The sequence below is a fragment of the Pelodiscus sinensis genome, chromosome 4 (assembly GCF_052426305.1).
Source record: "Pelodiscus sinensis isolate ZL-2025 chromosome 4, ASM5242630v1, whole genome shotgun sequence".
Taxonomy (NCBI): domain Eukaryota; kingdom Metazoa; phylum Chordata; order Testudines; family Trionychidae; genus Pelodiscus; species Pelodiscus sinensis.
Window position 1 is genome coordinate 55,518,398 of NC_143055.1, and position 13,469 is coordinate 55,531,866.

Consider the following 13,469-nt stretch of genomic DNA (forward strand, 5'->3'; position numbering starts at 1 on the left):
ACAGTAGCAGAGACATTTCAGAGAGCCCTCACAACCCTCCTCTTTTTTCTTTCCTCTTTTTTCCATTTCCAGGTGCAAATGATAGGAGACCGACATTGTTCCTATTATAACCCAGAAGAAAAATTTCTCTAATGCTTCAAATATTCAAAGGGTATTACAAATGCTAATTCTTGCCATCTAATAGCTTTTTTAAAATATAAGCTAATGGTTATGAAAGAGAGATCTCTTTTTTCCAGCTTTATAGTTAGAAGTCAAAATAGCACCAGTTACAGTAAAAGCTTTGTTATCCGGCATGTTGGGAGAATGGGAGATGCCGGAGAATCAAAAATTCAATTTAACTGGGAGTTAAACTTACTAATGTAATAGCAATTTTCAAAGAATCAAAATATAATAAAATGAATAAAGTATAAATAGCATATAGGTACTCACCAATCTTAAAGTTGTACGGTACTGTAGAATGATCAGTTTCTTGAAGCACTTAGGTGTACACAGGGAAAGTTTTCTATACAGTAGGTTATCTTGTGATGCTACATACCAGTATGGGCAGCGCATGGCCTACACCCAGATCACTAAAAATACACTTAAAGCTAAAACTATACAGAATTTAATTTAGTCTTTCTTTGATGATTCAGAAGGCACTTCAGGATCTTGCAGTGCCTGAGGGTCATCACTATCAACATCAATTATCATTGTTCAGTAGATGTAGAAGGTGTAGGAGATTGAGCTGAATCAGCACTGACCCTAAGACACACCCCAGAAGCTGCTCTTCTGAATGAGTTCCTGTTACCAACTTGCTTACTTATCTTCTGCCTCTTTTGCATAAAAGTAGAGTGCAGAATGTGCAATTGCATAACGTCCTGGGCAGTATAACATGGCTGCCTTTCTGCAAATTTAATTATTGTATCAAAAGCTGATGCAGCCTTTTCCCATGTTATTTTGTCCTCTTCACTAAAATCTTCTTCTTCACTGCCTTTATCAGTATCCTTTGACTTTTCAGAATTAAAAACATTCTCTATTCTTTCTGTATCAGTAACAGTCTGTGTCACTTCAACCTCCTTGTCAGTTTCAACCCACTCTTCTATCTCACTTTCATGAAGTTTGTTGATTGGGTGTGAAGAAGGAATGTCCTTCACCCTTTCAAGAATTTGTGGGGATGTGTTTTTTCCAACTCTTACTTTAAAACCTTCATCTTCATCTTCATCAGAGGACACTTCTGTAGACATAACACTAGGCCACAATTTTCTCCAGGCTCTCCTTAATGTGACACTTTTAACAGAATTCCAGGCACAAGCAACATTAAAAATTGCATCTTTTATGTTATAACGAGATTGAAAGTCCTGTATAGTACCTTTCTGATTGATCAACTTTCTCAGGAAATGCCTTCTGTAATAACATTTCATATTCTGGATAATGCCTTGGTACATAGGTTGAATCAATGAAGTAACATTGACAGGCAGAAAGATGGTAAAAATATTACCAGACACTAACTCTGTTTCATGAGAATGAGCTCTACAATTGTCTAGCAATAGAATAGCTTTGCTATTTTCAGGTAAGCCTATTATTCTAAAATGTTCTTTCACTGCATGTACAAAAACATGATGAAACCAATCAAAAACAATTTTTTTGTCCATCCATGAATTACTTTGTGCTTTGTAAACAACAGGCAGTTGTGCAACACCTTTGAAAGCTCTAGAATGATTATGTTTTCCAATCACCAAAAGTTTTATTTTATGTGAGCCTGCAGCATTAGCACACATAAGAACAGTTAGTCTGTCTTTATTTTGCTTAGAGCTAGATTCACTTGCAACTGTTAGGATAGAATTTGGCAAGCATTGCCAAAAGAGGCCAGTTTCATCAGCATTGTAAATTTGTTCTGAGGATAGATTATGTTCAGCAATTAAATTTCTAAAAATTTCACAGTATTTTTCTGCAGCTTCATGATCAGCCAATTTTTGTTCACTGGATACATTTAGCTTTCTAATGCCATGACGAAGTTTAAAACATGAAAGCCATCCATCAGAAAATGCACATGGCTCAGTCAATTGCATTTGCTTATAAAAATCTTTTGCCTTTTCAATAAGCATTGGGCCAGAGATAGTGGCACCCTCCGATCGTTTCAATGAAAACCATTCATATAGAACACTGTCTAGCTGCTCTAATTTAGGCATATGCAGAGTACGGCGTTGTTCAACAGCTTTATTTGATTCACAACTAGCAAAAAATTTGAGCAATTGTCCTTTCTGAGCCTTGATGTCATATATTGTGGATGAGCCAACATTGTACTCTTGCATTAAAATATTCCTATTCTCGCCCTTTTCAAGACGTGTACAAATATCTATTTTCTGTTTTAATGTCAACACAACTCTCTTACGCTTCTCTCCTTTGCTTTTTGCTGGTATTTTGGATGCCATAGTTGGAAAGTGATGCTGATATTTTACAATAAACATAGGACAATACACCAAGTAATAAACCGACCGATCACAATGGCGGATACAAACAGAAAGAACAGCATTCGGCTCTTCTTGGCTAACTTGAGCGTAGTCCAACTGCTCTCGGAAATACTCAGGTCCCGAATAACTTCAGCGTCGATTCCAGTTAGCTTCGGCATCGGTCCCAGTTACTAGATTGAAGATTTGTATTGGGAGATATCAGAAATGCCATTTTCTAGAGGTTTGTGGTTGGTAAAATGTCGGATAACACAGCTTTTACTGTATATAATTTTTTTTTAAATCCAGGCCAAAACTTTTCCCCTCCCCGCTGGCAAAAGGTCAAATATCATATCTTATGTAATGATACTACAATAAAGGGGAGAATTGGAAGGAAGAAGGACAGAATTTATGGTTAATATCAAATGGACAATAAAATTAGCTACTAAAGATAGACGCACAAATAGCATAGCGAGGGAGGCGCATCAGTACCTAGATAGATATAGATAAATTAGGTAGACTTGACAAAATAGACAAATTGCATGAACAGACAGATAAAACATGTGGACAGAGATAATAAATTACCTCTGTGTGAGGGGTAAACTATTTTTGTATTAGTAGAAGATGAAGATCACCACCACCAGAAGCTTATGTGAAAAAGAAAAGTCTAATACATAATCATACCCAAGTTTCTTTACGAGTTTCAGACACGTTTTCCACAAAGATGACATGAGTAGCTGTTAAATACAAAGTCCCCGGTGCAGCTTTCTTAGAAGATATATGATCAATTAAGCGGACATTTTCCACCTAAATAAAAATATGACATAAAGAAAAATAAATTAAGACATGAAAGTCTGATTTTAGTGTAGTGCAATCTCATTTCCGATACTTGTACCCATGATGACAAAGTAAATCAAAGATATTTTATATGCTAAAACATACGACACATTTTGCCCTTTAAACAAAGAATAGCACTAGCTGAATTATAGCAGAGGTTGTTCCAGTTATATAAACCATTATAATGGATTCTAAGACTGAAAATATTTTAAAGAAAATAAATGACTCCATGAGTGAAATATACAAATATTACATTATACCTGATACTTGGGTCCTGCCTATATATTTCATTCAAGGAAATAATCTTTTATACCATTGTACTTATTTTCTTTAACAAAACAAGCAAAAAGTACATCTGGGCCCATATTCTGCCAGCAAATACATGCAACTGCCATTGATCTCAATGGAAGCCATATGTATATTCCATATCACGTGTATAGTTTCACACATGCAATCCTGTTCATTAGATAAGAGAAGAAATAAGTGACTTTAAACTGGAATATGGGGCAGCAGAAATTAGGGATCTGAATTTTACCCAGAGGCCTTGTCTTCACACTGTGGAACTTCGACGCTGCCGCGATTGATCTTCCGGAGTTCGATTTAGTAAGTCTAGTTAAGACTTGCTAAACTGAACTCAGAGGGCATACCCATTGGTGCGTCCACAACTCCTGCTTTGCACGACATCACCCCTGCTGTGAGAACACTACCACGATCTGCTTAAGGCAAGCTGACTCCAGCTACATATTCTATGTATACTATGTATTCTAGATTTGTGTTCCTTAAGCCAAGCTGCTGAGTCTACGGCATACTTGGCTTAAGGATGTGATAGTTCTTGTTTTGTTTTGCTATGGTGTAGCAGCTAAGAATATAGTTTGTTCCCTCACCAAAATCTCACCAGGTAACCAAGGGTATGACTACACTACAAAGTTAATTCGAACTAACAGACATTAGTTCGAATTAACTTTGATAGGCGCTACACACGCAAACCGCTAGTTCGAACTTAATTCGAACTAGCGGAGCGCTTAATTCGAGCTAGGTAAACCTCATTTTACGAGGACTAACGCCTAGTTCGAATTAGCTAGTTCGAATTAAGGGCTGTGTAGCCACTTAATTCGAACTAGTGGGAGGCTAGCCCTCCCCAGCTTTCCCTGGTGGCCACTCTGGCCAACACCTGGGAAACTCGTCTGCCCCCCTCCCGGTCCCGGAGCCCTTAAAGGGGCACGGGCTGGCTATGGTGCCCATGCCAGGTGCAAGCCTGCCAGCACCCAGCCAGCAGACCCTGCACCTGGCACAGCTCGAGCCAGCCACCCGATGCCCCTAACCCTCCCCCTCTTCCTGGGACCAGGCTGGTGGCTCCCGGGAGCCTGCCTGGGTCCACAAGAGGTGGGCGCCCGCCTGGTCTAGTGCGGAGATCGTGGACCTCATCCACGACCTCCGCACTAGGCACAGGACGGTGGCCGTCTAGGGCAGGATAGCTGCCAGCCTGGCCACCCAGGAGCAGGTGTGCATGAAAATCAAGGTGGTCCACTGAGACCCCCGACCCTGAGCCCTGAGCTTACAATGGCCGTACTGGGTCAGACCAAAGGTCCATCTAGCCCAGTAGCCTGTCTGTCAACAGCGGCCAACACTAGGTACCCTGGAGGGGATGGACCGAAGACCAAGCCATTTGTCTCGTGCCATCCATCTCCAGCCTTCCACAAACAGAGACCAGGGACACCATTTCTACCCCCAGGCTAATAGCACTCCATGGACCCAACCTCCATGACTTTATCTAACTTCTCTTTAAACTCTGTTCTAGTTGTAGCCTTCACAGCCTCCTGCAGCAAGGAGTTCCACAGGTTGACTCTTTGCTTTGTGAAGAACAACTTTCTGTTATTAGTTTGAAGCCTGCTACCCATTCATTTCATTTGGTGTCCTCTAGTCCTTCTATTATGGGAACTAATGAAGAATTTTTCTTGATGCACCCTCTCCACACCACTCATGCCTTTATAGACCTCTATCATATCCCCCCTCAGTCTCCTCTTTTCTAAGCTGAGAAGTCCCAGTCTCTTTAGCCTCTCTTCATATGAGACCTGTTCCAAACCCCTGATATTGTAGTTGCCCTCCCCTCTCCCACCCTCTCTCTTCCCCTCTCCCACCTCCTTTTCCCAGTCTCCCCCAGTTTTGTTCAATAAAGAGAGTTTCCATTTTTGAACACACGTGTCCTTTATTTTGTACATCAGGAAGGGGGGCTAGGGAGGGGTAAGTGGAAGGAGGTGAGGGAGGAATGGGGTACGAGACCCCGATGGGGAGGACTGGGCTGGCTCTGCGGTTTTCTCGGAGTGGAAGCTCTCCTGAAGCCCCTTGATTGACCCTCCCTCCGGATGGCAGCCTGCGGCAAATGCAGCTGGCCTGATGGCCGAGTGCTGTGATGTGCTGAGTGTGGGCACTCAGGGCACTCCAAGCCAGGACTGCTTTGCAAGCGGGGAACCCCTGAGAACTGTCTGTCTGGGGTGGGGGTCGGGTCCCTTTAAGCACAGCCCTCGGCTATCCTGAGGCAGCAGCTCCACACTCTAAGTCCTAATCTGATGCCCTGCCGGCACTGCTTCCGGCCATCCTTAACCTCAGTTCAGGGTCCACTACGTGTGGACATGCTAGTTCGAATTAGCAAAACGCTAATTCGAACTAATTTTTTAGTCTAGATGCACTAGTTCGAATTAGCTTAGTTCGAATTAACTAATTCAAACTAAGTTAGTTCGAATTAGCGCTGTAGTGTAGACATACCCTAAAGGACTACTGGTTCTTAGATGAGTACAGAATGGCTACAAGGGGAATAACATAGAAAACAAACAAACTCAACGTCAGCATTGCCAAACTACATGTAAATAATGAAGGACAATAGCCTCAGTATGGAAAAACGACACAGTAAATAACAATTTAAACTAGTTGTAACCAGAAAATGTGAAGATAAATACATTCCATGATGCAAAAGCATAACAAGAAGTTAGATGATCCATCCCCAACACATAAAAACATAGTTCATTTGATGCTGTGCGCAATGACAGTTTAAACATGATGGTGATCATAACCCCCCAAGTTTATAAATGAGCCACTAAAGAACATGTTAGGCGCACACAAGATCATTATCAGGGACCTTCAGCAGACATTGCTCTTAGGGCATGTCTACACTAGAAAACTATTTCAAAATAACATATTTCAGAATAATAACTCCTGAAATAACTATTTTGAAATAGCATGTCCACACTACAGGAAAGTCTTGAAATTAGTCCAAGGCAGGCTCCCTTAATGTGGATGCGCTACCTCGACCGAGAGCCCCAGGAAGCAATGGGGAGTAATTACTCTGAATGACTCTGGGGAGTAGCTATTTCAAAATAGCAGTAGTGGAGCATCCACACTACTGCTATTTTGAAATAACTATTTCAAAATAAGCATTATTCCTCGTGGACAGTAGGAAATATTATTTCAAAATAACAAGCTCCTTATTTTAAAATAACGGGCTTGGTAGTGTGGACGCGCCGCATGTTGTTTCAAAATAAGGGGAGTTACTTCAAAATAACTTCCTAGGATGGACCAGGGCTTAGGTATTGTGAGAATTTAAGGAACATAAAGGAGACTGAGCTCATTTGACCACCTAAAATGTCGGAATTCTATGAGTTTCATAAAACTCCCAACTACTAAACCCTACAGAATCAGTTCACGATCAGGATTTATTGATGACTGATGAAAATTAATTTTAGATAGTAGCTTTCCTCTTTGTATGATTAAAGATTTTGTATGTTGGGAAAGGTATTTATTTAAAATAGACAAAAGAACCATCCCGAGTATAAAATAAATAATAATAATAATAATAATTAATAATAAATAACAAGTAGGAGGCTGCAGCCCCTGCTCACTACACTCGTCAACCCCTCTCTCTCTGGCTGCTTTTGCTTTGCTGAGAGAGCCTGATGACGCCTGCTGACGCTGATAAAATATTCATAATCAAAACCAACTTAACATAACAAAACAAAATAATAAACACAAAAACCCCCCAAAATAACAAACATCCATCCAAAAACAATCCAGTCCCTGCAGTGACTCCTGCACCTGACAGCCCCTCCCCAGGCCCGACCCCTGCCCACTGTGCCCCAACAACCTCTCCTTGAGCCCAGACCCTGCAGCGCCCCTCCCACTGGTGGCACCCGCCAGACCCTCCCTGTGCCTGCCTCAGCCCATACAGAGATTCCCGCATGCTGCACCATCTTTCCCTCCCCGTACCCACCCCAGTCCCTGCAGAACACCCAGCCCTTGCACCCTGACAACCTCTCCCCATGCCCAGTCCATTCAGTGAACCCGCCTTCTGCCCCTTGCCAACTCCTCCCCATGCCCAGCCTCTGTAGCAATTCCTGACTGCTCCATCCCCTATCCTTCCCCATGCCTGGGCCCTGCAGCACCCCCGACTGCTCCATCCCCTATCCTTCCCCATGCCTGGGCCCTGCAGCACCCCCGATTGCTCCATCCCCTATCCCTCCCCATGCCTAGGCCCTGCAGCACCCCTGATTGCTCCATCCCCTATCCTTCCCCATGCCTGGGCCCTGCAGCACCCCCGATTGCTCCATCCCCTATCCTTCCCCATGCCTGGGCCCTGCAGCACCCCTGATTGCTCCATCCCCTATCCTTCCCCATGCCTGGGCCCTGCAGCACCCCCGATTGCTCCATCCCCTATCCTTCCCCATGCCTGGGCCCTGCAGCACCCCTGATTGCTCCATCCCCTATCCTTCCCCATGCCTGGGCCCTGCAGCACCCCCGATTGCTCCATCCCCTATCCTTCCCCATGCCTGGGCCCTGCAGCACCCCCGATTGCTCCATCCCCTATCCTTCCCCATGCCTAGGCCCTGCAGCACCCCTGATTGCTCCATCCCCTATCCTTCCCCATGCCTGGGCCCTGCAGCACCCGATTGCTCCATCCCCTATCCTTCCCCATGCCTGGGCCCTGCAGCACCCCCGATTGCTCCATCCCCTATCCCTCCCCATGCCTGGGCCCTGCAGCACCCGATTGCTCCATCCCCTATCCCTCCCCATGCCTGGGCCCTGCAGCACCCGATTGCTCCATCCCCTATCCTTCCCCATGCCTGGGCCCTGCAGCACCCGATTGCTCCATCCCCTATCCTTCCCCATGCCTGGGCCCTGCAGCACCCCCGATTGCTCCATCCCCTATCCCTCCCCATGCCTGGGCCCTGCAGCACCCGATTGCTCCATCCCCTATCCCTCCCCATGCCTGGGCCCTGCAGCACCCGATTGCTCCATCCCCTATCCTTCCCCATGCCTGGGCCCTGCAGCACCCGATTGCTCCATCCCCTATCCTTCCCCATGCCTGGGCCCTGCAGCACCCGATTGCTCCATCCCCTATCCTTCCCCATGCCTGGGCCCTGCAGCACCCGATTGCTCCATCCCCTATCCTTCCCCATGCCTGGGCCCTGCAGCACCCCTGATTGCTCCATCCCCTATCCTTCCCCATGCCTGGGCCCTGCAGCACCCCCGATTGCTCCATCCCCTATCCTTCCCCATGCCTGGGCCCTGCAGCACCCCCGATTGCTCCATCCCCTATCCCTCCCTGTCCTACACCGTTGCTGCATCCTGCGAGTCCCACCTCATGCCTGCCTAGTCCCTGCTGCACTCCCCACCCTGTACGCCATGGCAGCCCCTTCCCGTGCACGAACCGAGCAGCGTCCCATGCTCTCTGCCCCACTAACCCGTTCCCACGCCTGGCCTCTGCAGCACCCCCCACTCGCTTCTGTCTGGCCACAGAGTGGGGGGGTTGGGAGGGAGCGGCTTTGCACAGTGCTCCAGGGGCCAGACGAGTTGGTTTTGCTGCTATTGAAGAACTACTGAGATCATAACTAACCAAAGCTGACTACATTAGAATTCATCTCTGAAATTAAAAGTGTATGTAGTTTTGGTATAGTATACAGGTAAGGCTGAACCCCATTCTTGTTAGAAGGGAAGGGCTCAGGTATTTAGTGCATAAAACACAACTACTACAAAGGGCAAACACTGTTGATGCAGTTCAGTGTTATATTGGTCCAGTGTTCATTGAAATAAACTTCTGTCTTCTATCAGCTTGGCACAGTCTGTAATTTTCCACAAGACTAAGGTGTGAGGTGCAGCTCACCATATCATTTAGAACACTCCACTGTATAACCATGTGCCATTTTTCCTGCAGCATCAGGGCCTCTTTTATAGTGAACCTGCTGTACCCCCTTTGGTGGTATACTTATTTCTTCTCTCCAGAGCTTTTCTTGTGTGTGCCAACAGTGCCAGAGAGATAGAAATGGCAGACGAAGTCGGGGTGCTAGAAAGGAAGACTGGGCAGTGAGCATGTATGCAAATATTACCTAAAGAAAGAATTCTGGAGGACTTGGGATTGACTTGACTTCTGATCCAAAATAAAATATAGCCCTGAGACACAATGTGAATGGGGAAAAATATTCAATAAGCTGTTCTCCAGGTGTGCAATGAAGAAGGTATCCTACACAAGCTCAGAAATGTTAGTCTGAATGGCCAATTAACATAGGGTATGTCTACACAGCAAAGTTATTTCGAAATAACAGCTGTTATTTCTAAATAACTTTACTAGAGTCTACACAACCAAACCGCTATTTCTAAATTAATTCGAAATATAGGAGCGCTTATTTCGAATTTAGTAAACCTCATTCTAAGAGGAATAATGCCAAATTCGAAATAGCTATTTCAAAATAAGTGCTGTGTCGACACTTATATCGAAATAGGGGGCTTCCAGCCTTTCCAGGGTGCCCTGGTGGCCACTCTGGGCACAACCAGGAAAACTTACTCTTCTCTCCCCTAGCCCCGGAGCCATTAAAGGGGTAGACCCTGGCAACAGTGCCTATGCCAGCTCCAACCCTGCCAGCCCAGAGCCAGCAGTGGCCACCGGGGCCTCTGACCCAGTGGCCCCAAAACATGAGCCAGCAAGCCACTGGCAGTCAGCCCTCCACCGCTCCCCAGGAGCAGTCTGCCAGCTCCCAGGAGCCTGACAGGGGCTGGAGAAGGCAGGCGCCTTCCTGGTCCAGGGTGGAGATCATGGGCCTTATTCAGGTTTGGGGGGGATGCCCCCAAAGTCCATGATCTCAGCCCTAGATGGGGGAACATGGCCGTCTACGGTAGGATAGTTGCCAGCCTGGCCACCAAAGGCCACATGCGAACCCAGGAGTAGGTTAGCATGAAAGTCAGGTTGGTCTGGCGAGAACCCCAACCCTGAGCCCAGAGCTTCCCCTCCCCCTTCTTCCCCTTGCTTCCCCCTTCCAGCTCCCTCCTCCCAGGTTTCCCCCTCCCCTCTTCCACCCTCTCTCTTCCCCTCTCCCATCTCCTTTTCCCAGTCTCCCCAGAGGTTCATCATCTCCCCCCCCCCCAGTTTTGTTCAATAAACCCAGTTTCTATTTTTGAACATACATGTCTTTTATTTGACATCAGGAAGGGGGGCTAGGGAGGGTAAGTGGAAGGACGTGAGGGAGGAATGAGGCACAAGCCCCCGGTGGAGAGGATCACGTGCAGTGTTAAAAAAAGAGGAATAGGAGAATCAGTATTTTAACTTGGTTTTAGCAACACAGAAAAGTCCCAAGTATGCTGATAAGAGTGTGTTATAAGCTGCCTGGAGAGTGATATATCAAAATTCAAAGTATGAATTCGCAATAGCACATTTGCAAACTTCTGGAGAATTGCTAGAAATTAAGTCAAAAACAGAATAATGCCATCACCTGAAAACCACATGCATGTAGTATCCAGATTGAGTGTATTGATCCACTTTACAAAATAGGAAAGAGAAATCACCATGATTTTATACAGAAGCTTTCAAAACCATCTTTTGCCAGTGTGGTAGGAAAATTCTTAAATCATAAAATCAAGTAAGCTCCCACAAGGCCAGTTATAATCTCTTTTAAGCAAAAATAAAACTGCTAGAAAGCCTGGGTGAAGTCTTTTCCCAGGACCATATACTTCAGAGGTCACATATTAGAGAAAGGAAGAATGGAAGAATCACAACACAACCCCAGTAAACATTTGGTATCAAGTGAAAGATGGGATACCATGAAAAAAGCCAACTGAATATCACACAAAACAGTGATTCAGATACAAAGTATTTTTAAGCTGACATTCTAAAAAGAACCATGTAATGGGAGGAATATACCCCATCCAGTGCAGAGTGAATGCACCCTGTGAATATGTCCGCTTGACTGCCCATGACCTTATGGCTATAAGGCCTAATGGTCAGTCAACAGGGTTGCCTCCTCTCTTGGAGCTGAGCAGTCCAGCAGCAGCCATTCAGGGAAGCACACCACCTCCTAGGGTTTGACGGCCAGGGTACAGTGATCTGGACCCTTGGTGCTCCACCAGTTCCCAGCTCAGGCTCCTATCAGTGGTGAGGGTTTCTAATACAGGCAGTCCCTGAGTTACGCGGATCTGACTTATGTCGGATCCGCAGTTACGAACGGGGTTTGCTGCCCGTCTCCCTGGTCTGCTGAAGACCAGCAGACCAGGGAGACGGGAAGCAAAGCCTCTGAGGACGCCGGCAGCGGGACAGCCGCGGCACATCTGGGCTGTCCGCTGCCCGCGTACTCCACGGCTTTGCTCCATGTCTCCCCAGACCAGGGAGACGGGGAGCAAAGCCAGGGAGCACGCGGGCAGCGGACAGCCCGGACACGCCGTGGCTGTCCCGCTGCCAGCGTCCTCAGAAGCTTTGCTCCCGGTCTCCCTGGTCTGCAGGCGTCCCCAAGTCAGCTGCTGCTAAAACTGACCAACACTGACTACAGGAAGCCCGAGGCAGAGTTGCTCTGCCCCCCCGTCTTCCTGGAATCAGCCGCTGATCAATTTCAGCAGCAGCTGACTTGGGGATGCCTGGGGTTCTTAAGTTGAATCTGTATGGGTATGTCTACACTACAACGTTAATTCGAACTAACCTAATTCGAACTAACGGATCCAGACTAAAAAACTAGTTCGAATTAGCGTTTTGCTAATTCAAACTAGCATGTCCACATTAAGTGGACCCTGAACCGGGCTTAAGGATGGCCGGAAGCAGTGCCGGCAGGGCATCAGAGGAGGACTTAGAGCGTGGAGATGCTGTCTCAGGCTAGCCGAGGGCTGTGCTTAAAGGGTCCCGACCCCCACCCCAGACAGACAGTTTTCAGGGGTGCCCCGCTTGCAAAGCAGTCCTGGCTTGGATTGTCCGGACTACTCACACTGGGCACATCACACCACTCAGCCATCAGCCCGGCTGCACTTGCCACAGGCTGCCATCTGGAGAGAGGGGGCAATTGGGGGGCTGCAGGAGAGCTTCCACCCCCAGAAGCCAGCAGAGTCAGCCCAGTCCTCCCCATCGGGGGCTCATGCCCCATTCCTCCCTCACCTCCTTCCACTTACCCTTCCCTAGCCCCTCTTCTTGATGTACAAAATAAAGATAATGTGTCTTCCAAAATGGAATCTGTCTTTATTGAACAAAACTGGGGGAGACTGGGAAAAGGAGGTGGGAGAGGGGAAGAGAGAGGCTGGGAGAGGGGAGGGCAACTAAAATGATCAGGGGTTGGGAACAGGTCCCATATGAAGAGAGGCTAAAGAGACTGGGACTTTTCAGCTTAGAAAAGAGGAGACGGAGGGGGGACAGGATAGAGGTCTCTAAAAGCAGGAGTTGGGTGGAGAGGGTGCATACAGAAAAGTTCTTCATTAGTTCCCATAAAGAAGGATTAGAGGACACCAAAGCAAAGGAATGGGTAGCAGGCTTCAAAGTAGTAACAGGAAGTTGTTCTTCACAAAGCAAAGAGTCAACTTGTGGAACTCCTTGCTGTAGGAGGCTGTGAAGGCTAGAACTAGAACAGAGTTTGAAGGGAAGTGAGATCAAATCATGGAGGTTGGGTCCATGGAGTGGTATTAGCCAGGGGGTAGGAGTGGTGTCCCTGCCCAAGGTTTGTGGAAGGCTGGAGAGGGGTGGCATGAGACAAATGGCTCGGTTGCTGTCTTCGGTCCATCCCCTCCAGGGTCCCTAGGGTTGGCCGCTGCCGGGAGACAGGCTACTGGGCTAGATGGACCTTTGGTCTGACCCAGGACGGCCATTGTAAGCTCAGGGCTCAGGGTCGGGGGTCTCAGTGGACCCCCTTGATTCTCTTGCACACCTGCTCCTGGGTGGCCAGGCTGGTAGCTCTCCTGCCCTAGCCATCTACTTTC

At 46.8% G+C, this 13,469-nt stretch overlaps 1 protein-coding gene across 2 annotated transcripts in view; it reads right to left on the reverse strand.

Moving 5' to 3' along the window:
* MTMR7 (myotubularin related protein 7) overlaps positions 1 to 13,469 on the reverse strand; it is a 77,358-nt gene that overhangs the window by 41,686 nt on the left and 22,203 nt on the right. The window contains exons 2-3 of one of the 2 annotated variants that reach the window (XM_075930348.2): positions 3,111 to 3,233; positions 430 to 2,620 (exon numbers count right to left, since the gene is read on the reverse strand). In XM_075930348.2, coding sequence (XP_075786463.2) covers positions 430 to 552 — 123 coding nt within the window. In that variant the 5' untranslated portion in view covers positions 553 to 2,620; positions 3,111 to 3,233. The remainder of the gene's footprint in view (positions 1 to 429; positions 2,621 to 3,110; positions 3,234 to 13,469) is intronic. The other variant, XM_006128430.5, reaches the window with a different exon arrangement.